The sequence below is a fragment of the Podarcis cretensis genome (genome assembly GCF_951804945.1).
Source record: "Podarcis cretensis genome assembly, chromosome: 8".
Classification (NCBI taxonomy): Eukaryota; Metazoa; Chordata; class Lepidosauria; order Squamata; family Lacertidae; genus Podarcis; species Podarcis cretensis.
The window spans coordinates 23,300,881-23,321,595 of NC_137177.1; the positions used below are offsets into that span (position 1 = coordinate 23,300,881).

A 20,715-nucleotide genomic window follows, 5' to 3' on the forward strand; every position below is an offset into this window, starting at 1 on the left:
CCATTGCAATTTCTTCAGCAGGCAGCAAAATACGGGAGCAGTGGTGCAATTTCCCCGGGTTGATTGGACAGCCTCGTTAGGCGCACTGTTGCATTAGGGATGCAGGAGACATTTATGCAGGGCACATTTGAAAGTGAACTGAGGTCAAACCTGCACCATACGTTTAAAGCCCTCTTTTGCCACCTTAACAGTCATGGAGAATTGTGGGAAATGTAGTTTGCCGAAGGTGCTGGCCTCACAGACTTGCCACTCCCAGCACCCTTAGCAAACTACAGTTCCCATGATTCTCCATGGCTGCAACAGTTGTATAAGGTAAACGTAAAGGGCCCCTGACCATTAGGTCCAGTCGTGGCCGACTCTGGGGTTGCGGCACTCATCTCGCTTTATTGGCCGAGGGAGCTTCTGGGTCATGTGGCCAGCATGACTAAGCTGCTTCTGGTGAACCAGAGCAGCGCACGGAAATGCAGCTTACCTTCCTGCCAGAGTGGTACCTATTTATCTACTTGCACTTTGATGTGCTTTCGAACTGCTAGGTTGGCAGGAGCAGGGACCGAGCAACGGGAACTCACCCCGTCGCGCGGATTTGAGCCACCGACCTTCTGATCAGCAAGTTCTAGGCTCTGTGGTTTCACCCGCGTCCCTGCAACAGTTGTATAAGAGGGTTTAAAATGTACAGCACAAATGTGTCCTGACTTAATTTTCACTTCCTGGGTGACTTACACAGATCAGAATGTAGTTATTCTTTGGGTTTCATATCTGCCTAAATTTTGCAATATAGTTCCCGGCTTAAAAACATATGACAGGGCATTTAAATATTGAATGTTTTAGGAGAAAACACACTTAGAAATATGTTCTTTATGATAAATTACATATTTGATGGTCACACCCTTTAAGACCTAAGTTCAACAGACTTTCTTTAAAGTCATGTTGAATGCAAATTTTCACATTATGAAAAGTAAGAGATTAGTGCAGAAAAGGATGCTCTGAATGAAGACAGGTAAGATTGACATGAAGGGGAAATAGATCAATCTGGCCAACTCTGTCCTCCCCCCCCCCCCATTTTTAAACTCCTTCTTCATGGGCAGCTCGTCGGTACAAGCACGAGTGCCTTTCAGCCAAAAGTGGAAATGAGTTGAGTGTGCGAGTGAGTTGTAATTCTAAAATTACATGTCTTGTTGCATAAAGCGGCAAAGCCCAGACAGCTAAACACATTCCAGTGGACAGAGGCTGCAGCCAACATCAACAGACCAGGGAGGATTCCATTCTGAATACCAGCGGATTCCTGCCACAGACTTGAGATCAGCTCTCACGGTGGAGCTCTGCAGGTGCCTGTGGACTAAGAACGTCCCCTGGACAAGCTCTTTGGAAACAGGGAATGGGAGACCTCAGGCTGCTGCTTAGGGTTCACTCCAGCCACACCGCCCTTCGAAGTGCACAAGGCAGAATTGTGGTGGGGGCTCTGAAAAGTGTTAATCCCTGCCTTGTTTTAAAGAAAGCAGATGCCCTCATGCTCCCCTGAGCATGCTCCCCCTTTCGCAAGCAAATGCCCTGTTGGCTCGAAGCCTCGAATAATTGCTGAGGTGGTGACACACTGCGCCACTTGCAATGTGTCACCATTAGCCGAGCGGGGATGTGGGAAACGATGGGAAGGACCAAGTCCTTGAGAGCAAGACCCACAAAATCTCTCCTGTGTCAGCAGGACTGGATTTAGGTTTGATGAGGCCCTAAGCTACTGAAAGTAATGGGGCTCTTTATATGTCCAGCTGTCCTTTGTCAACAACAAATTGTCATTTTTGTGTGTGTTGAATATATGAATATGAATATATGCTATATGGTAATTTATGGACCTAAAGCCATTTGCACATGCAGAATGTAGGCACCCTATATATAGAAATGAGCAAACCAGTGATATTTTAGGGAACAGGCTAGCAGGCGGGGCCCATTACTTACAACATAGGAGCCTACACAACACAAAACACTGTTGCTGTATGTAGGCTTTATTTTATTTATTTTTTATCTTATCTTTTGGAAATGTACATCCAGTTCTTTTTTCCTTTAATTTTTTTTGGGCCCCCAAGAGAGTGGGGCCCTAAGCTATGGCTTGTTTAGCTTACACATAAATCTGGCACTGTGTGTCGTCGTCCACATTCTACAGCTCTCCACCGCACAGAGCAGCATTTGCAGGTTTTCAACGCACCACTAACGTGACTACGACCAAAAAGAAATGAGGACCAAACCGCAGCTGAAATCCATCTGTCGTGGATGCTTTAGTTTAGATTCCTGCATTGCCAGCATTGCCAGGGGGTCGGGCAAGATGGTCCTTGGAATCCCTTCCAACTCTACTGTTTCTAAGATTCTGTGAAATGGGGATGTGGCCGCTTGGTTTGCCGTTCAGTCTCAGAAAGAAGTCAGGCTAAGAGCAGCGAAGACTTTTCGAGGGGCTCTCAAAGCTAATCAGTTATTCTGAGTAAGTTAGCAGGCTCCGCAACTCCTCCAGCAATCTGACACTGGAGCAGATGTCCGCTGGCTGACACCAGCATGAATGCATCTCCCTTGTGACTGACACGATACTGGACTCAATCCTCTCCCTCCCCCCCCCCCCCCCCGTTTTTTTTTCTTTTGCACGTTCTTTCCTCCCCAGGGTAAAACTCTGGCAAAGCACCATCTATTTCGAATGTGGAACGTTTTCCTTTTTTCATGATGTAAAGCAGCAAGAGAGAGAGAGAGAAGGGGTAGAGGAAAGCCTGGATTTCAAAGAAGGAAAGCTGTACCGTGTCAAGCAAGCGAAAATCACAGTGTCTGCTGTCTTAAGGCTGTAAGTTCATAAAAGCACAGGACATACTCTGATGGGTCAGGCCAAAGGCCCAGTTCCAGTTCAGCATCTCACAGCCAGACAGATGCCCCAGTGAAATCCAGAAGCAGAGCAGACAGTAGCCCTCCCTCAATGTTTTAGGAAGAGTCTAGACAATGCCCCCCGCTGTGGGTTAAACCACAGAGCCTAGGGCTTGCTGATCGGAAGGTCAGCGGTTCGAATCTCCGCGACAGGGTGAGCTCGCTCCCATTGCTCGGTCCCTGCTCCTGCCAACCTAGCAGTTCGAAAGCACATCAAAGTGCAAGTAGATAAATAGGTGAGAAGGTAAATGGCGTTTCCGTGCGCTGCTCTGGTTCGCCAGAAGCGGCTTAGTCATGCTGGCCACATGACCCGGAAGCTGTACGTTGGCTCCCTCGGCCAATAAAGCGAGATGAGTGCCGCAACCCCAGAGTCGGCCACGACTGGACCTAATGGTCAGGGGTCCTTTTACCTTTAGACAATGCCCCCAACATGGGAATTGGTGGTAGTTTCTTCAGTGGTGTAGCAAGGTCAGGTGGTACCCAGTGCGGGAAATTTCTTGTCACACACCACCATTGAAATCTAGTTGTCATTGTCATTGCTGGGAGTTGTTGAGCTTTTTTAAGGGGAGAGGTGGCCAAAATTGTTGAGCTTCTTCTGGGATTCCAGGGTTGAGTCCACATTTGAGGGAGCTTCTGCTTCTCTCCTTCCCACCCCCCTCTGCTCGTTTGCTTGCATGACTCCTTCCCATCCTCTCCCTGCCTGCATGCCTCCTCCAGCAGCCTGGGAGTGCGGGGCTGTCAAAACACTGCAGCTCCCCACCTGCCCCCAACGAGTCATGGGCGGGTGGTGTGCCACAGGTCACCCCCTCGGAGATGACACCCGGGGCACTCCACCCCCACCTCACCCACCTTGCTCCGCCCCTGGGTTTCTTTTGTGAACGTAAGAGCATAAGAACATTCAGCATAGCGACTTTTGAGCTCAGGTGTCATAAGGACGTAAAAAGACCCTGCTGAATCAGGCCAATTGCCCACCTACTCCAGCATTCTGTTCTCACAATGGCCAACCAGAAACTCACAAGCGGGGTTCAAGCACCAGAGCACTCTCCCCTCCTGTGGTCTCCAGCAACTGGTATTCGGAAGCACGACTGCCCCTAGCTGTGGAGGAAGAGCCCAGCCACTGTGGCTATTAGCCATGGATAACTTTCTTCCCCATGAACACCAGCCACCAGGGAGCAGGGGATCAAATCCAGAATGGGACTGCTCATGGGCACAGCCAGGATTTATTGGGGGGCAGGTTTCATATTTAGGGGGCAGAACCTCAGTTAGTTAAGTATTTTTACTGATTTACTTTATTTGGGTGATAGCTACCCTCCCGCCTCCCCTGGCTATGCCCATGGGACTGCTACAATGCACAGGGAGATCTGTTTAACCCTTTCCCTCCTGCAGCAGTCCCAATGAGCCCCTCAGCTGCTTTTTGCATAAAAAAGCTCCAATAGCATGTGATAAAAACAGTAGCTTCTGGCGAAGTGGCGCGGTATTCTTTGCAGCTGCACTGCAGTGAGGAAATGCCCCCTCCCCATCTCGTGTGCCACAGTCCTAATCCTGTTACCACCACCACCGCAGCTGCTATTTAGCAGCGATGCAGAAACATCAACCAGCAACAATATCTATTTCGTATGATGCCGTTTGGCCCAAAGTGATACCATCTACCTGGCAGGGTGGTGAAAAGGGAGTTCCCCAGGCTGCTTTCTGTGGAATGCTGGAAGCAGACAGATTTTATAGTGCAAATGCCACCTAGTTGGCGGACTACATGGCCCCATAGCTAGGTTAGTTGGGTCACTAGTGGGAGGCCATGCCCTCTACCGCTCTGTGCTCAGGTCAGCTGCACAGCATAGTCATCAGGATAATGACTCTCCGAAGGTTATTTGTGGTACTTAGTGCAGGATGCCACACTGAGTACAGCCTCCCTCAAAAATCCAGCTCTCCTAAACTCCACACTCATCGACACTGCCCATTGTTGCAAGTGCCGGGGAGTAGGCAGGCAAATAACAACCACTTCAGAATGGAAAAAAAAAGTATTTTCTGTGTTCAAATCCCTGCTCACTCCTGAAGTGCAATGAGTGACCTTGAGCCAGTCACAGTCTCTCAGCCAAACCTACTTCACAGGTTGTTCTGAGGACAACATGGAGAGGAAGAGGATGGTGTATGCTTTTTGGAGGAAAAGCGAGGTGTAAGATCAATGAAATAAATAAATAAATAAATAAATGACAGCACTCCCAAGTATGAAACTTCACCCCACCTCCATTTTAAAGTTAGACTGGCATCATCTTTCTTAGTTTTCATTGGACCATTAAAACCTGATTTGCTCTCTATGACCTTTGAATGATTTTAAATGTAAATCAATTCTGTTCCATCTGTTTGTCTGTGCCCCCACCCCCATCTGTTGGCCATGAAATTGTTTTTCTCATGCGGTTCTGTGTGTGTGTGCAATGAGTACTATAGTTTTACATCTCATAAAATATATTGGATAGATATATTTATTAGATATTGCAATGGATAAAAGTTATTGGTGGGTTTTAATCCAATTTTGAGTAGTTCTACATTTTTTTACTATACTGTTGTATGACTGATGATGGCCTTTGGCTAAGCAATAAAGATTTGGATTCAATGTTGTTTTTAGGTTAAAGGTTTTTAAATTGTTACGTCACCTTGGGGTCCTTTGGGGGCTGAAAGACGACTCGTAAATAATTTTATAACAGGAACATTTATGTGTAACTCGGTCCTCTTGCTTGACTTCTTAATTTTATACCAGATTTCATCCCCAGAAAGTAACATGAGGTAGTAATAAATGCTCTAGTGAATGCTAGACTGGTTTACGCTGATCACTGGAAATGTAAGACGATACCTTTGAAACAAGTACAGCTGGGAAAATCGTAGGATACTCTTTTATTGGTTAAATGGATGGCATTCTGTAAATCTTCAGACGCACTCAAACACACAGTGAAATATGGAATGCAGCACATGTGCACATATGTGTGTTTCTGTATATCTGCTCACCAGATCCAGCCAAGTCACAAATCAAATTGGGCTAACCTGGGATTCGGTCAGACCAGGTTGAAGCAGCCCCAGATCGTCCCAGGTTGGATGAGTTCCACCTGGAGCAATCCAGGGCGGCCAAAAGAGGGGGCAGGGGTGGTCTAACAGGAAGGGTGAGGAGAAGGCAGCTTCTATGTGGCCCCATCTTTAAAGCTGCATCATGCCACTTTAACCAGTCATGGCTTTCCCCCAAAGAATCCTGGGAAGAGAAATCTGTTAAGAGTGCTGAGAGTTCTTAGAAGACCTCTATTCCCCTCACAGATCTAAAATTCCCAGAGTGGCTCAACAACCCATCTCTCTTCCCAGGGAATTGTAACTCTGGGATGAAAACAAGAGACTCCTAACAACTCTTGGCAACTTTAACTAACTTCAGTTTCCCAAATTCTTTGGAGGAAGCCATGGCTGTTGAAAGTGGTATAATAGTGATTTAAATAGTGTCTCCTGCTCTCCCTCGCCCCTGACTACATATTTAATTTGGGTTTTATGTGCTGGGTGACCTTGGGCCAGTTACTGTCTTTCAGCCTAAGCTGCCTCACAGGGTTGTTTGTGAGAATAAAATGGGAGAGGGGGAAGAAGTATAGGGGCCACCTTGAGCTCCTTGGAGGAACAGTGGGATAAAAATGTGATGATAAAAGAAATACAGTCATACCTCGGGTTACAGATGCTTCAAGTTGCACATTTTCGGGTTGTGCCCACGCCGAACCCGGAAGTACCGGAATGGGTTACTTCCGGGTTTTGGCACTCACGCATGTGCAGAAGCGCTAAATCACACTTTGCGCATGCGCAGAAGCACCAAATCATGACCCGTGCGTGCGCAGATGGGTTGCGAACGTGCCTCCAGCACGGATCATGTTCGCAACCTGATGAATTAATTCAAATCCAATTCTAACTGGCATCAGGAATGTGATATGTAGACAGTAAGAAATGAATGAATGAATCGGTATGAGCTTTACCTTCATCTGCTTCTTGCTCCACCAGCGAAGACACCAACACACCCATCTCCTGACATTTTTTGCTGTGGGCTTTTGACTTCATATGTTTAGTCAGATTCCCTGAAACAAAAAAGAACATACACGTTTGTCGACACGGGCTTCCTTTCTGCATAGGAACCAGTGACATTCTCTGCATTATTTTGCCAGAACTGGAGGCAGGCGCCCACAAACCACACATTATTCTCTCAGCGGGCTGAGCGTAAGGTTAGTCGTTTGCTTCCTTGGGAAGATTAAGGCACAACCTTCACAATGGCTAGCAGTCATGCAACGCAGAAAAGCAGGCAGGCACTTTGCTTTGCAATGTAGGAAAGGAATGCTGGTGGCCTGGCCCATCTTTCTCTCCAGATTTGCCAGAGCATAGACAGCAATCGCACACTGTCAAACAAAAGGCAAAGCCTCCTTGTGGAGATCAAGCAACAAATATGGCCATTCAGTAGCAGTTCAGTTGAGAACAGGAGGCCATAAGCAGAGCCCTGCTGGATCAGGCCCAAGGCCCATCTGGTCCAGAATTCTGTTTCCGCAGCGGCCAAAAGATGTCCCCACAAGCAGAACATGAGCACAAACGATGCTCCCTCAGTAACTGGTACCAGAGGTAATTATGTAGCCTTTATGACTAAGCACCATTGACAAGCTTATCCTCTATGAATTACCCTAATCCCTTTTTAAAGGTGACCATCATTACATTTCGTGGTAGCAAATTCCATAGTTAGCTACGTGCTATGTCAAGTAGTATATTTATTTTTTTGGGGGGGGGAGAGAAGAATTCAGAGGGAAAATAAAGGCTCAAGAGTCAAGCAACAGAGCAGATATTAAGAAGGAAACAATCTCAGCTCAGATTGGTTACTCCACTTTTAATTTAAGACTCATGTTATTATATACAAGCCTTATTTATGCCTGGCTTGTTCTTGCATCCTTGCACACTTTGCATCTTCTGTGCCTGCCCCCCTCCCAAGTTCTGACACAATGGCAAACCAGAGTTTGGTGGCATACCAGCTCAAGGTGCCAAGATGCCCTCAAGTGTTGCCCCCATTCCAAAAAGCCCTCATCCTTTTCACTACCACTGCTGTTGGCTGAATGCCTGTCAGGAGAATGACTGGTGAAAAAGCAGAGGGCAGAGGTACTGCTACCCACCACTTCTCATCCACTATGGGCCAGAGGGTACGTAAACAAATAGGTGACCACAAGAAGTAGGAGGAATCAGGATGATTCCTCTGTACCTTGAGCTATGGCCCTTCCCCAGATCGATGAATCTGCATGGCAGTTCTATTCTTCCTTTGAGGCTGTAGCACTGCTGTGGGTACTTACTGGTCATAATACAATTTGTGCGCAGCTAATACGCAGCTGCTCTAAGGCTCGGATTAGTCTCCAAAAGTGGGGAAGGCAGGCATCAGGATGTAAGAAGAGTCTTGGCGGATCAATATAAAAGTTGGTTCCATCTAGCCCAACCTTTTGTTGTTGTGGAGGACTGCAACCTCAATCTTGGTATGAAGATCAGCCCAGCAAGACACCACAACCCAAGGCTACCTTTGACAGCATGATTCAACCAAGAGAAACCTCATTTAATAATAATAATAATAATAATAATAATAGTAATAATAATTTATACCCCGCCCATCAGGCTGGGTTTCTCTAGCCACTCTGGGCAGCTTACAGCATATCTAAAAACATAATAAACCTCTCTTGCCCTGGTGAAGGCTTGTCAGCTGGAGGTTTGGTGGCTGGGAAAGAGTCATTCTTCTCAGAAATCTGAACCAGAGAAGAATTCATGGGTTTAACGTGTTCCTCTTCTTTGAGGCACACATTATGAACCCCAGAAGTCTGCATCTGATCTCTGACACACCAAGCTTTGTGAGCGCCTGTTACCAGTGATCTTTGCACTGAAAGTCTCCCTGGTTGCACTGATGGCTTCAAATCACACAAGTGACCAGGAAAGGTGTCTATCCTCTGGTAAACAGGAGAATGGAATGTGGCAGCTTTTGACAAGGAAGAGAGAATGCAGGTGCATGAAAGGAGAGAAGTGAAGAGAGAGAGTTAAAGAACAAGAGAATGATAGAATATTTCCTTTCTCTCCCTTACCCTTCTCCCTTCACGCGCCCCCTCTCTCCCCCCTCCACTTCCAGGGACTGAATATAAGAAGTCATGCATGTCCTCAGTGAAACTCCTTCAAGGTTTTGTTAGCTCCTGAGTATGTCTCAGTATCTAGCTTGGTTCTCCAAGTGCACTGTAACAAGATGACATAGCCAAAGCTCTCCTGACTGTTGGCAAAATACCTGCAACCCGAAAAACTGGAACATTACAGTAAGCAAAGGAAACCAGCCAACTGGTCCTTCTGAGACCTGTTTCAGCTCAGCACTAATAAGGATCCCACTTCTCTGGAGGGTGCTTGTACAAAGCCACCATCACAACTGCTTTACTAGGGAAGGAACCACAGCGCAGTGATAGAATGCACACTCAGGGTTTACTATTGTTTACCAATATAGTCATTCCGGTCCATTTGACTGAAATGATAAAGAGGTGGTGTTATGGACTTAGGAGGAGTGGACTCAATTTTCTGGTTTCAGACAAATCCCTCTTTCAGAACTCATCTCTCCATCTTTAAATTGAAAATGTTAATGATCTGCAAGTTATTCTTGCCACTTGTTTTTTCAGATAATTGTTTTCCCCTAATAAATACAGATCACAAGGAAATTTGCATATGAAAAATGTGTTAAGGAGAAAAGATTCACAGGATTCATAGTCATAAAGAAATCATCACGTGAAATTTGGAGTTTGTCCAGTGCTGAATTGCAGTCAAAAATGGGAATAATTGCTCTCTATGAGCACACTGGATGAGCTCAGATGGTGGCTTTGACCACAACATAGAGCATTGACCTCAGCTTAGAAGTCACATTCACACCGTCTGTTTAAAGCACTTTTACCATTGTAACAGCCAGGCTCCTGGGTCCTATACTTTGTTACAGGTGCTGAGGGCAATTTGGAGAACCCTCACAGAGCTATAACACCCTTGAAAAATGATAGTTCCAAGGATTCTTTGGTGGAAGCCATGACTATTAACACAGTATGTATGATGTAGATGTGAGGATATTCTTTTCAAAACAAAATAGTTTTCTCACAATGTCAAATTTCACATTCAAAAAAGGTTCAGGGTCAAAAAAAGGTTCAAGCAACTGTTGCATCTCAACTCTTTTCATCCCCTCTTGGCCACCCATTCACAGCTGCTTCTTTAATAATTTTAAAAACTGAACCCCCGGCTGTGACTAAAATTTGTCCCAGTTCGAGTTCATAATGGACAGTATCATCATTCAAATGGATGCTTGTCATTGAGATCAATCATGCCTCGAAGAGTCCTGAGTCCTGTTCCACTGGCTAACTTTAATTCCATCAGCACACAAACAAAAGCAGGAGGGACTAGAAGCATGCGGCAGCAACATAGTCAAGACATGCCACACAGACACACATAAAGGTCTCCATCATTGCCTGCTTGTCAATGAACATTATTAGCTGCTTAAGCTCTTTTGTCAAGACATCTTTCATGGGACTTAAGCGGTTGCCTTGAGACAGCTAATATGCTTTTGCATCCTTAAACCTCAAAAGCAGCTTAGCGAGCACAGGAAGTGCTTTCCGTTCCTCTCAGAACCAAATGCAAAGGAAGGGAACCTGATAGACATCTTATTTGCAGAGCTGAAAAAGGTCAGTCATGAGGAACGTTGAGGGGAGACATAACCCAAATGCACATCAGTATGCTATCCGTAAGAAGCCAAGCTAGACACATTGGACAATGTCAAGGGAGCCCCTTCTTTTCCCCTTACTTCTCACCAATGACAACACATTATATTAACGGCTTCTTTAAGGTTGATATAAGAGTAGCATAATGATGTCACCTACAAGTCATGGAACCCAACTGTAACCTTAGGCAAAGCATATTTAAATTCATTCTCCTGCAGAGCAGAATGTCACAGAAGGGAAGGAGACTTAGGTTTAACTGAAAATGGCCTTATGTGTTTTCAACTAACCTTTCATAAAGAAGAGGTGAGGAACCTGTGGCCCTCCAAATGTTGTTGGACGGCCCCTTCTGCCACTGATGACCCTTGACCATGCTGACGGGCACTGAGGTCCAACAGAATCTGGAGGGCACCAGGTTCTCCACCCTTGACCAAAGGAAGATAAGTCTGCCAATTTCAGTTTCTCTCTGTTTCTCATTTTTCCAATCTTAATTTCAGTTCCAATTTAAATCTTCAAAAATTAAAAGACGAAAAACCACTGGCATTCTAGTACACATTTTTTGTATGCACATTTGCCTTATATAATGTGTTTATTATATATGTTATTTTCATGAAAATGTGCATTTTGTGCACATTGTCCCCTAGCGGGTGCATTTTAAAGCCCTTTATTGTTGTCACAGAAATTTCAGAATTCAGAAAAGTGTGAATTTTGAAAGGAGAGCTGTGCTTCGGCTCACAGATTGTTTTGGGAAGTGAGAATCACAAAGCCAAATTTCTCTCCAGGCCTGCCATATGGGATTTCCATCATTCTTTCAAAATAAAATTGAAAATAATTTTCTTAGTGATCTTCCGTAGGGGGCATGGCTAGCCAGTCACTTGGGTATTTGAGGAGCCTGTAGAAATTCCTTCTAAATCCGTGATAATCAATATGGTATTAAGGATATCCTGATGTTTCTCACTGTTGCATAGTGGATTGTTCTTCATCCTGGTATGCAGAGGCAAATTCAGATTCCTGCCTGAACATTTGGGTGTTCAGCTGCCATCTCTTTTTTGTGCAATCACATGGGCCCAGGCTACTTGAAAGACCCCATCTCCCTATATGAAACTGCTCAGGTGCTAAGATACTCAGGTGAGTATCTTGGTCCCATCAACATCAGAAAGCACAGTTGGTGGTGACAAAAGATAGCTGCTCTCTGATTGTAGAATTCCCTCCCAGCCTGGCATTCCCGGGGGACTCTGGACTACATCTCCCATCAGCCCCTAGCCAGCACTGAATGGCTAGCTGGGGGATGATGGGAATTGTAGTCCAAAGCCTCTGGAGAGCACCAGGTTGAGGAATCCTGCTTTAACTTTTCTGAAAAGCAACTTGCTTCTTTTGCTATGTGATGATGGGACTTGGGGTGGCCAAAAAGGGAGGCCAGGAAGGGTCTCGATGTTGCCCATTAACAATGACCACCTGGGCAGCCAACTGAGTATGCCCACAGGCAACCTGGTGAAACCTTCCCCTTTATGGTGGTCTATGCTGCATTTCCATTAAAATTATAGGAATTATTTCTACATGTGCATCAAGGCATATAAAATTGGTAGGTGCAACTTCTATGCAAATCTGAGCCCTAATTCTCCTCTTTCTTGGGGATGCATTTTGTTTTGCTTTGATGCCACCTTAGATGGGGCATTACATTAAAATAAGTGATGCCTGAATGAAGCTGTTGGGAGTAGACAGTGACGGGAGCAGGGTTTCTAATCCTACCTAGAGGGGACCCATTGAAATTAATAGACACGGCTAACATAGGCCCATTAATTTCAATGGGTCTACTCTTGAGTAAAACTTCTCTGGATACAACCCACGATTTGGAACGGTCCTTAGAGCACACCTTCTTTCCACTTCTTTTGAGCTCAGCTAATTAAGACCAGCCCAAGCTTTGGGTGGGGGGCAGTTCCCAATATAGCAGTGCACATTTTAACCTTTTACATACACAAGACTACCACCTGAAGAGTACAAAGCTGAGCACTGGGAGGGGGGGGGGGAACCAAAACAGCAAATCAAATAAAATTTCTATGAGATACTTTTTAAAAAAGAAAGAAAGAAAGCAGCTAATTTGCTTTTGGAACTTTCAAACAAACATTTCTAAGGCAGGATTTCTTTTTTAAAAATAGGCCCTTTTTGCAACAGAGATAGAAAAGGGGCAAGGGGGAGATAAAAATGAAAAGACTTGTTTGCTACAGATAAAGGGCATGCACCAGCTACTGTTAAGCACTTAAACCCTATTTATTTCAGGGGCAGAGAATTAAGTATGTGTTTTAACATTATGATTGCAATCCGGGAAGCTTAGAAGTGCTTCGCGGCGGTTAGAGTGCGCCGAAATAATCTTGCAGCTCAGAATAAGCTTTTTACCAGCTTTTGTAACACAGGCCCATTATATTTAATCTTCGCAATCCGCTAAAGATGAATCATATTTTAAATGGTTCCAATTTACCTGAGGGCCTCTCCCCAGCGTGACACACAAATGCATCTAACAGAACTCCAGTAGCTGTTTAAAAGGCACTTTAGGAAGGGGCACTTGTGGGGTGGGTGGGTAGGGAGAAACAACATTTCTCCCCATTTCTTCTCTCCAAACTGCCTCCTCTAGAAGCTGCTTTTCCCTTTAAAAAGAAGAAAAGCCCACTGGGGATTGGTTACAAATCTTTGCGTTTAATTAGGCTTGGAATCTCTATAGCAGAGGCAGGGAAAGCGATCCGGCCAGCGGTCCAGATTTTTATTTCTCCCATGAAGCAGGATTGACAGGTGGGAGGGACCAGCCTCCTACCAATCACCTGATGTTGCAATGATGCAAAGGGACCATTTTTGCCTGCATGGTTTGAAACCCAGCCGTGGGGTTTGCAAAGCACCACACACAGGGTTTGTTTCTGCAAGTGCTGCCAATCAGTTGATTGGCGGTGACTGCAATGTCCATTTGGCCCAGCTGTGTTTCTCCTTGACCCACACCTGGTGCCACATATGATATCAAGTGTAGAGGCAGCGGTGTGTGGCTTGGCCTCACAGACCAGGTTAGGTCTGCAAGCTGCAAGTTCTCTGCCCCTGGTTTATAGCATCGTGCTGTGCTGGAAAGATAGAGGAGAACTGACCTGAAAACCATTCTCCATATCTTGTAGTGTTGGTGCAAATGAATGACAGTCCCCTTTCATGCAAATTCAACCCCAGAGAATGTGGAAATTCAGATACATGCAATTTCCTAGCTGACAATACAGCGGACACACCACATCCCCAAATCTAAGAAACGGGAGGGTTGCACCTCTGACTTTTTTTCCTGGCTACTACAAATCTGCAAGCAAAACTTTGAAGCTGAAACCAATTTCAAAGCCTATTCACAGGTGGCGGCTCTCAAAGCAAGCTGTCAAGCAGGTCGCTATAATAAGATTCAGTGATCCTATCCTACTGATACTCATAAAACTATAATTCTCTGGTTCTTCAGGAGAAGCTAGGGCAATCAAAAAACTATGGTGCCTGTTTAAATTTGTAGTGGAACTAAATTCCCAGGCACCTCTGATGTTTACACCTCCCTCCTTCTGTCAAACTCCGCAAATGAAATCACTACAAAAATGGCAAATTCTCTCCATCAACATGCATTTCTAGGAATTGGATGGTTAAATCTCCTTACCAACTAGACTAGCACTCAGCAATCCATTCTAAGTATGGTTGTGAATGTTCAACAATGCACACACAACAGCCTAGACCTTGACTGTGCTGCTAATTCCTAACAGTCTTTTGCTGGCATGTAAATTGCAAGTCGTATTTGTCAGATTGTAACTTAGTGGCTGATCCGTGATGGTAATAATAAAGATTGATTGACTGAATCGGTAGCATACGTGTGCCCTGAGACAGAAGACAGCACGATAAGCTCTTTGTTAACTGTGTTGAATCACAGTGCAAATCAAAGCATGTAGAGAGGACCCAAATTTGACCCCAAACTCAGTCTTTTTGATTTCCCATTTTTATACAAGACAGTCAGCGAGAGGCAATGAGGCATCAGCTGATCCACATTACATTACTATTCAGATTGTTAAAATGGGTTGAGCTTGACAACGCAGGTAACATGAGTAGATCTTATTAACTCTGCAGCTCTGGGCTTCAAGAAAAATGTGCCTGTGAAAGTGTTGATTTATTTTCCTGACGTTAGTTTTCCAAGCACTATTTCTATCACAGCAATGGCCTGCAATGGTCATTCATTCAATGGCCTAGACTGAGTGTAGGAGCTGTGACTCTGATCCAAAACTCTGTGTCCTTTGATGTGTGCATAAAGATAAATTACCAATAAGAATAACCCCATTCATTTCAAGAGAGGGACTCCATTGATACACGCGTTTGTTTACATTCACAAATTAGAACCCACCATTACAGATGCCAGCAAAGCTTTCAATTTCTGGGTTCATCTTAGAGCTTGAGGGGCTCATAATTTGAGCTTCAAGGGATTTACAAGCCACCGAGTTATTCTCTGGCTCAGATTAAAATCCAAGCCAGGGACTAAATATTGGTTTCCCGCCCCACCTGCCTACACTGCGAACCCTTAATCCATTTCCCCATTTGAAGTCTTATTAGGCAGCACCTTCTGTGCCGTGGAGCATGAGAAGAGAGGAAAAGGGTCGTCTGCCCTTTCTCCCTCCTTCTCTCTAGTGTCATGGAACATAGCTAGGACATCTAGAGGTAGAGGGAAGGGGCAAGCCTTCCTCCTTCCTTCTTCTTGTACAGAACCAGTGTGCCTCCTGTCGGCCAGCAAGTATTTAAGGGGAAAGGTGTTGGGAATTAAGAAGGCTGATGAGAAGAGTATTTGAGGAATCAAGGAGAGATGGCAGGAGGGGGTGGGGAGCCAATTCCAAACATGCAATTGGTTTACTTTGCACATTTCCAAGCTGACAGGAGCAGGGGCAAGATTGCACATCTGTACCCTCTGTTGAAGTGAATGGTGGCAAACTCAGTACTTGTGGGATGGAATACATAAGTAGCAGTCAAATACAACATTCCTTGATTTCCTAGAGTGGACCTGTGGGGGAATGTTTGGTCCACCCAGTCAAGAACTTCCTGTTTCCTCCTGGCTGGGACATACTTCCTTTGCATGTGACTAGAGGGGGCATGACCTTACCGGTCCAGGTAACAAAAGGACAAGGCACACAGCACTCTCCCTCTCTTTGACTTCCTCTGTCGTTGGAGCAGCTTTCTAGCTAGAGATGCTCTGTTGGCTCTCAGCCAACAGACAACACTGGGATTATCCCCATATGGGATAGACCCACATGTATATACTTTGTAACTAAGTCTGCCTTCAGGGATCCAACTGCGAACTGAATGTGAGTAAACTTTGTTTCTATACTTTATACAAGATTGTGGGATATAAGGGAACTTACCAGGAACCTAATAGTGAGGGGCTTACAGAAGCCTGCAACCAGTTATCCATTGTGCGTTTAAAAGGGGAATGTGAAACTCTGCTAAGTAAAGGAAGTTGCTAGCGCAAGTTGGGAAGGATATTAATAAACAATATACCCTCTCCTGCATCCCTGAACATCCCCACAGTTCCCACATCAGAACTCAAGTACCTGAAAGCAAACTAGATCAGAGCACATGGATGCCTTTATGTTTTCTTGCACACGGAAGATGTTGGACAAGGGTGCATATATTTCTGATTTACCCAACAGTTGATGGTGGTGGGGAATATGACGATGGTGCAGCTACCCTGAAATTGTCAGGACTTCCTTCTGCCTAGGCTAGCAGTCTGTTTGTTGACTGGCAATACCTCCCCCAAGGTTTCAGGCAGAAGCTTCTCTCAGTTCTGCTATCTTTCAACAAAGAGCAGCTGGAAATCAAAAAATTGGGACCATCTGCACATAAAGCGCACACTCTACCACTGGGAACATGGTAAAAAAGGAATCTGCCTTATACTGAGTTAGATTGTTGGCCATCAACATTCTCTGCATTGACTGGAAGTGGATCTCTGGAATTTCAGAGAAGAAATCTCTCATGGCCATACCTGGAGATGCAGGGGATTGAACCTGGAAGCTTCTGGAAGCAACACAATACTCTATCACTGAGCCATGGCCCTTCCTTGCTGAGGTATGACTCCTCATAGCTAGAAGTGGGGGTTGAGGATAGAACCAGTGGAAAAGATCCACAGATAATAATGCACACTCAAATTTCCACAACAGCTTCATCCACCCCCATTTGGATTCTGTCCAAATGAAGCTTCTATTTCTTTTTTACTGGAGTCTGTAGCTTTCCCTGATATCCTGGGCAAGGCCTTCTAAGTGTGGTGGAGGACGTCAATGCCAGCTGGCACCCAGAGGCCTCTGCCAAAGCCCAACACAAGAGTTACCTACCAGAACCTGTAACTGATTCCTGCCAGCTCCTCCGCTCTCCCTGCTGAAAATTCACTCCAATTCCACTCGAGGTATAACATCAACACCAGGCCAAATTCCACTTTCTGCAGGATTTGTTTGCAACGCTGAGAACTGCCTGGTGGATGACTCCACTGAATGACTAAGCCGCTATATGGTCATTGCAGCTGGAACAATTCGCAGGAAACATGTCTTGCTTATGTCCCACTGAAAGGAGAACTTTATGTCCCTGAGCATGATGGGGCTTGCACAGTCCACTATGGCTTACAAAGACCACTATGAGCACAATATGCTGGCTGGTGCTATGCTCAGTAAATAATAGTGGGTTGTATGCAATATTAGTCCTAATCAAAGTAGATCCATTGAAATTAATGAACACGGCAAGGCCACATTCACACCATACATTTAAAGCACTATGCTACACAGTCATGGCTTCCCCCAAAGAATTCTGGGAGCTATAGTTTGTTGAAGGTGCTGAGAGTTGTTAGGAGACCCCTTTTCCCCTCACAGAGCTTCAGGTCCCAGAGTGGTTTAACAGTCAATCCCTCTTTCCCAGGGAACTCTGACAATTGAGATTTGCCTTCTAACGAATCTCAGTACTCATAACAAACTACAGCTCCCAGAATTCTTAGGGGGAAGCCATGACTGTTTAAAGTGGCCTGACACTATTTCTAAATGTATGCTATGAAAGCGGCCTGAGTTAGGTCCGTGAATTTTAGCGGGTCTACTCTTCACAAAACTTAAGTTGGCTACCACCCGATAATTCTGACTTTTCCTTTTAAATCCCAGTTGTGTGGGTTGGCCCAATTTCCTACCCTCTGGAGTTGTGACCCTCAGGGTTACAGCCCAGACATGCTGATCTCTGCCAGAAAGATTAGGAAGAACCTCCCTAGCTCAAAAGGAAATGAAAAGTGAGATTGTAACGAAACACTGTGGAGCTGGAAGCTTTAAAATGGGGTGTGTGGGAAGAGACCCAACATTCCCAAGAGCTGGCAATCCCACAGGTTTTGGATTGAAAGCACATTTGTTTTGGGGGGTAAAGTCTCTGGAGGAACAATTTTTGCAGACAAGGGAAGTAAGGGGTGAGGGAGGAGGAAGGCTTTAAGACATGGGTAGGCAAACTAAGGCCCAGGAGCCAGAGCCAGCCCAATCGCCTTCTAAATCTGGCCTGTGGATGGTCCGTGAAGCAGCGTGTTTTACATGAGTAGAATGTGTCCTTTTATTTAAAATGCATCTCTGGGTTATTTGTGGGGTCTGCCTGGTGTTTTCACATGAGTAGAAGGTGTGCTTTTATTTAAAATGCATCTCTGGGTTATTTGTGGGTCATAGGAATTCATTCTCCCCCCCCTTCAAAATATAGTCCGGCCCCCCACAAGGTCTGAGGGACAGTGGACTGGCCTCCTGCTGAAAAAGTCTGCTGACCCCTGCTTTAATAGCACCAGATACACTCAACAGCCCCGAGGGAACTCAGTGGAACCCCCATCACACCCTATTAAACACCTTCACTCTTGAAGCTAGTTGGTTGGTTGATCAATCAATCAATCAATCAATCAATCGTGGAATATATCGGATGGTGATGTGTGTGTGTGTGTGTGTGTGTGTGTTTTAGCCACAATTAAGGCTCAAACCCGCCTTTCTGCCAAAGCACAAGAACGGTTCATACCACACCGCAGGCAAACTCTTGACAGAAGCCATCTGGCAAAAATAGCACGTTACATACTCTTGCTTTAGCATGCTTCAGCCAAGTTAAAGGTTCCTCAAAGGATTGCAAGCATCCTTTCCTGTTACACTGGTGTCGTCCCCCACCCCAGCCCTGCCGAGAATGTCAACTAGCAAGCAAATGTGCTAAGAAGATGAGCGTGGAGCTGGCCGGTGCTTACCTTTGGTTTTAAAAGCAAAGTTACAGTACTTGCAGACATATGGCCTGACGTCTGTGTGCGTGCGAATGTGTTTCTTCAGCATGCTGGGCTTCTTGCAGCGAATTCCACACTCCTCACATACATACTTCCCTCGTCCACGGCCTCGCACATACACATACTCTTCGTTTGATTTGTACCTATGAGCAACAGGGTGTCATGGTAACAGAAATAAAAAAGATTCCCACCTTAAAGACGTAACAAGCCTCCTTTAAAGTTAAACAAAAACCCAGTGCATATCATTCATAGCCACAGACAAAAAAGTCTCGGCTAGCAAATTCACTACATTGTTTAGTCAAGGGAAAATGAAACTCCATGTTGTTGTTGTTGTTTTGTGGGGAGGGAGCATTGAGCATCATGAGCTGCTGGCGTGATGGAGCACTCCTTGATCTATGGCTCTTCCATTCATTTCAATGGGCGGGACAGTGAATGGAGAAATGCTGTTGTGATCAAGTCCTGGTTGCGGGCTTCCCCTATGCATTGGGCTGTTTGGATGCAGTAGGGCTCTTCTTATGTTCTTAATGGAGAGAGCCAATCTTTGGGCAAATTCCTTTCTTTTCCATTTTGGAGAAAGCCAGTGTGGCGTAGCAGTTGTGCAGGGGCAACCAAAGCAGTGTAGGACTCCCATCCTCCCTGACCACTGGTCACACTAATGGCAGCTAGGATCCAACAACTTCTGGAAGGCACCGCATTGACTATCCCTGAATTGGTGTGCCTAGAATCAAAGGGACTGGGTTCAAATCCACACTCAATCATGAAGCTCAGTTATCAAGGAAAAAACCTGCCAGTGGAAGAACCAAATGAGACAACTCAACCTCCGTGGAAGAAGAAGATCAAAAGCATTCTAAATGAATGCTCAAACTGGTCTCCCTGGCAGAATAGGAACAGCATGCCCATGATTGCACAGAGGTCTACAGCACTAAACTACTGCCTTTCACTTTCCTAACAAACACCTGCCACCTCAAATTTCATTTGGCCACATGCAATATAAGAACACTTTCTACTCTAACAGCCACATCACCTTCTGAATAACGCCTAAATGTTAAAGGCATGATGATCTGACACCTACGGCTAGAATAAGGTTACCAGATTTTTTCCCAATGAATCCGGGGGCACTTTTCAACTTCAATGGATTTTGTATGGGGACTGATTTGTAAATCCAGGGACTGTCCCCAAGAAACGGGAATGTCTGGTAACCTTAGGCTGGAAGCGCAAGCAAAACGTATCAGGGAAAGACATCACAGACCTGTAAACATAGTTAGCTTTGAGCTAAGACAGTGTGGGGAACTTCAGGCCCAGGGACTCAACGTGGCCCTCCAGGCACCTCTATCTGGCCCTTGGAACTGTTGCCATGCCCCCTCCCTGGTCCTGTTTCACCCCCAAGTGTTTTTTGCATAGCTGGAATGTGTTCCTGAACTCTGATAATGCTTCTTGCTTGTCTGGGTGGTGGATAGAGCTGTTTGAGTGTTTGTGCTATATAAACAGTGTATATCAACAGCATACACACTGTTTTTACTGTAAGGTTGCTCACAGAATTGTAGAATTGGATAGTTGGAAGGGACCACAAGGGTCTTCTAGTCCAACCCTCTGCGAGGCATGTTACATTCAATGAGCGTACGGTCCACGTAGCTGTGTATACAAACAATTGAGCTGTACAAATCAAAAAGTGTATACTCATACATGCATACTCATACATAACTTGTACCTGAGTTCAGTTTAATCTGAAAATAAGGCTCTTTTGTTTGCCATATAAAGGGGAAACTCACATTTGTTACT

At 45.3% G+C, this 20,715-nt stretch overlaps 1 protein-coding gene across 3 annotated transcripts in view; it reads right to left on the minus strand.

Moving 5' to 3' along the window:
- Nucleotides 1–20,715, minus strand: part of HIVEP3 (HIVEP zinc finger 3) — a 244,559-nt gene that overhangs the window by 8,771 nt on the left and 215,073 nt on the right. For all 3 annotated transcript variants that reach the window (XR_013841420.1, XM_079985880.1, XM_079985881.1), the window contains exons 7-8: nucleotides 18,904–19,079; nucleotides 6,882–6,980 (exon numbers count right to left, since the gene is read on the minus strand). Coding sequence is in view for 2 of the 3 variants with exons in the window: in XM_079985880.1 (XP_079842006.1) it covers nucleotides 6,882–6,980; nucleotides 18,904–19,079 (275 nt within the window). In the remaining variant the exon portion in view is untranslated. The remainder of the gene's footprint in view (nucleotides 1–6,881; nucleotides 6,981–18,903; nucleotides 19,080–20,715) is intronic.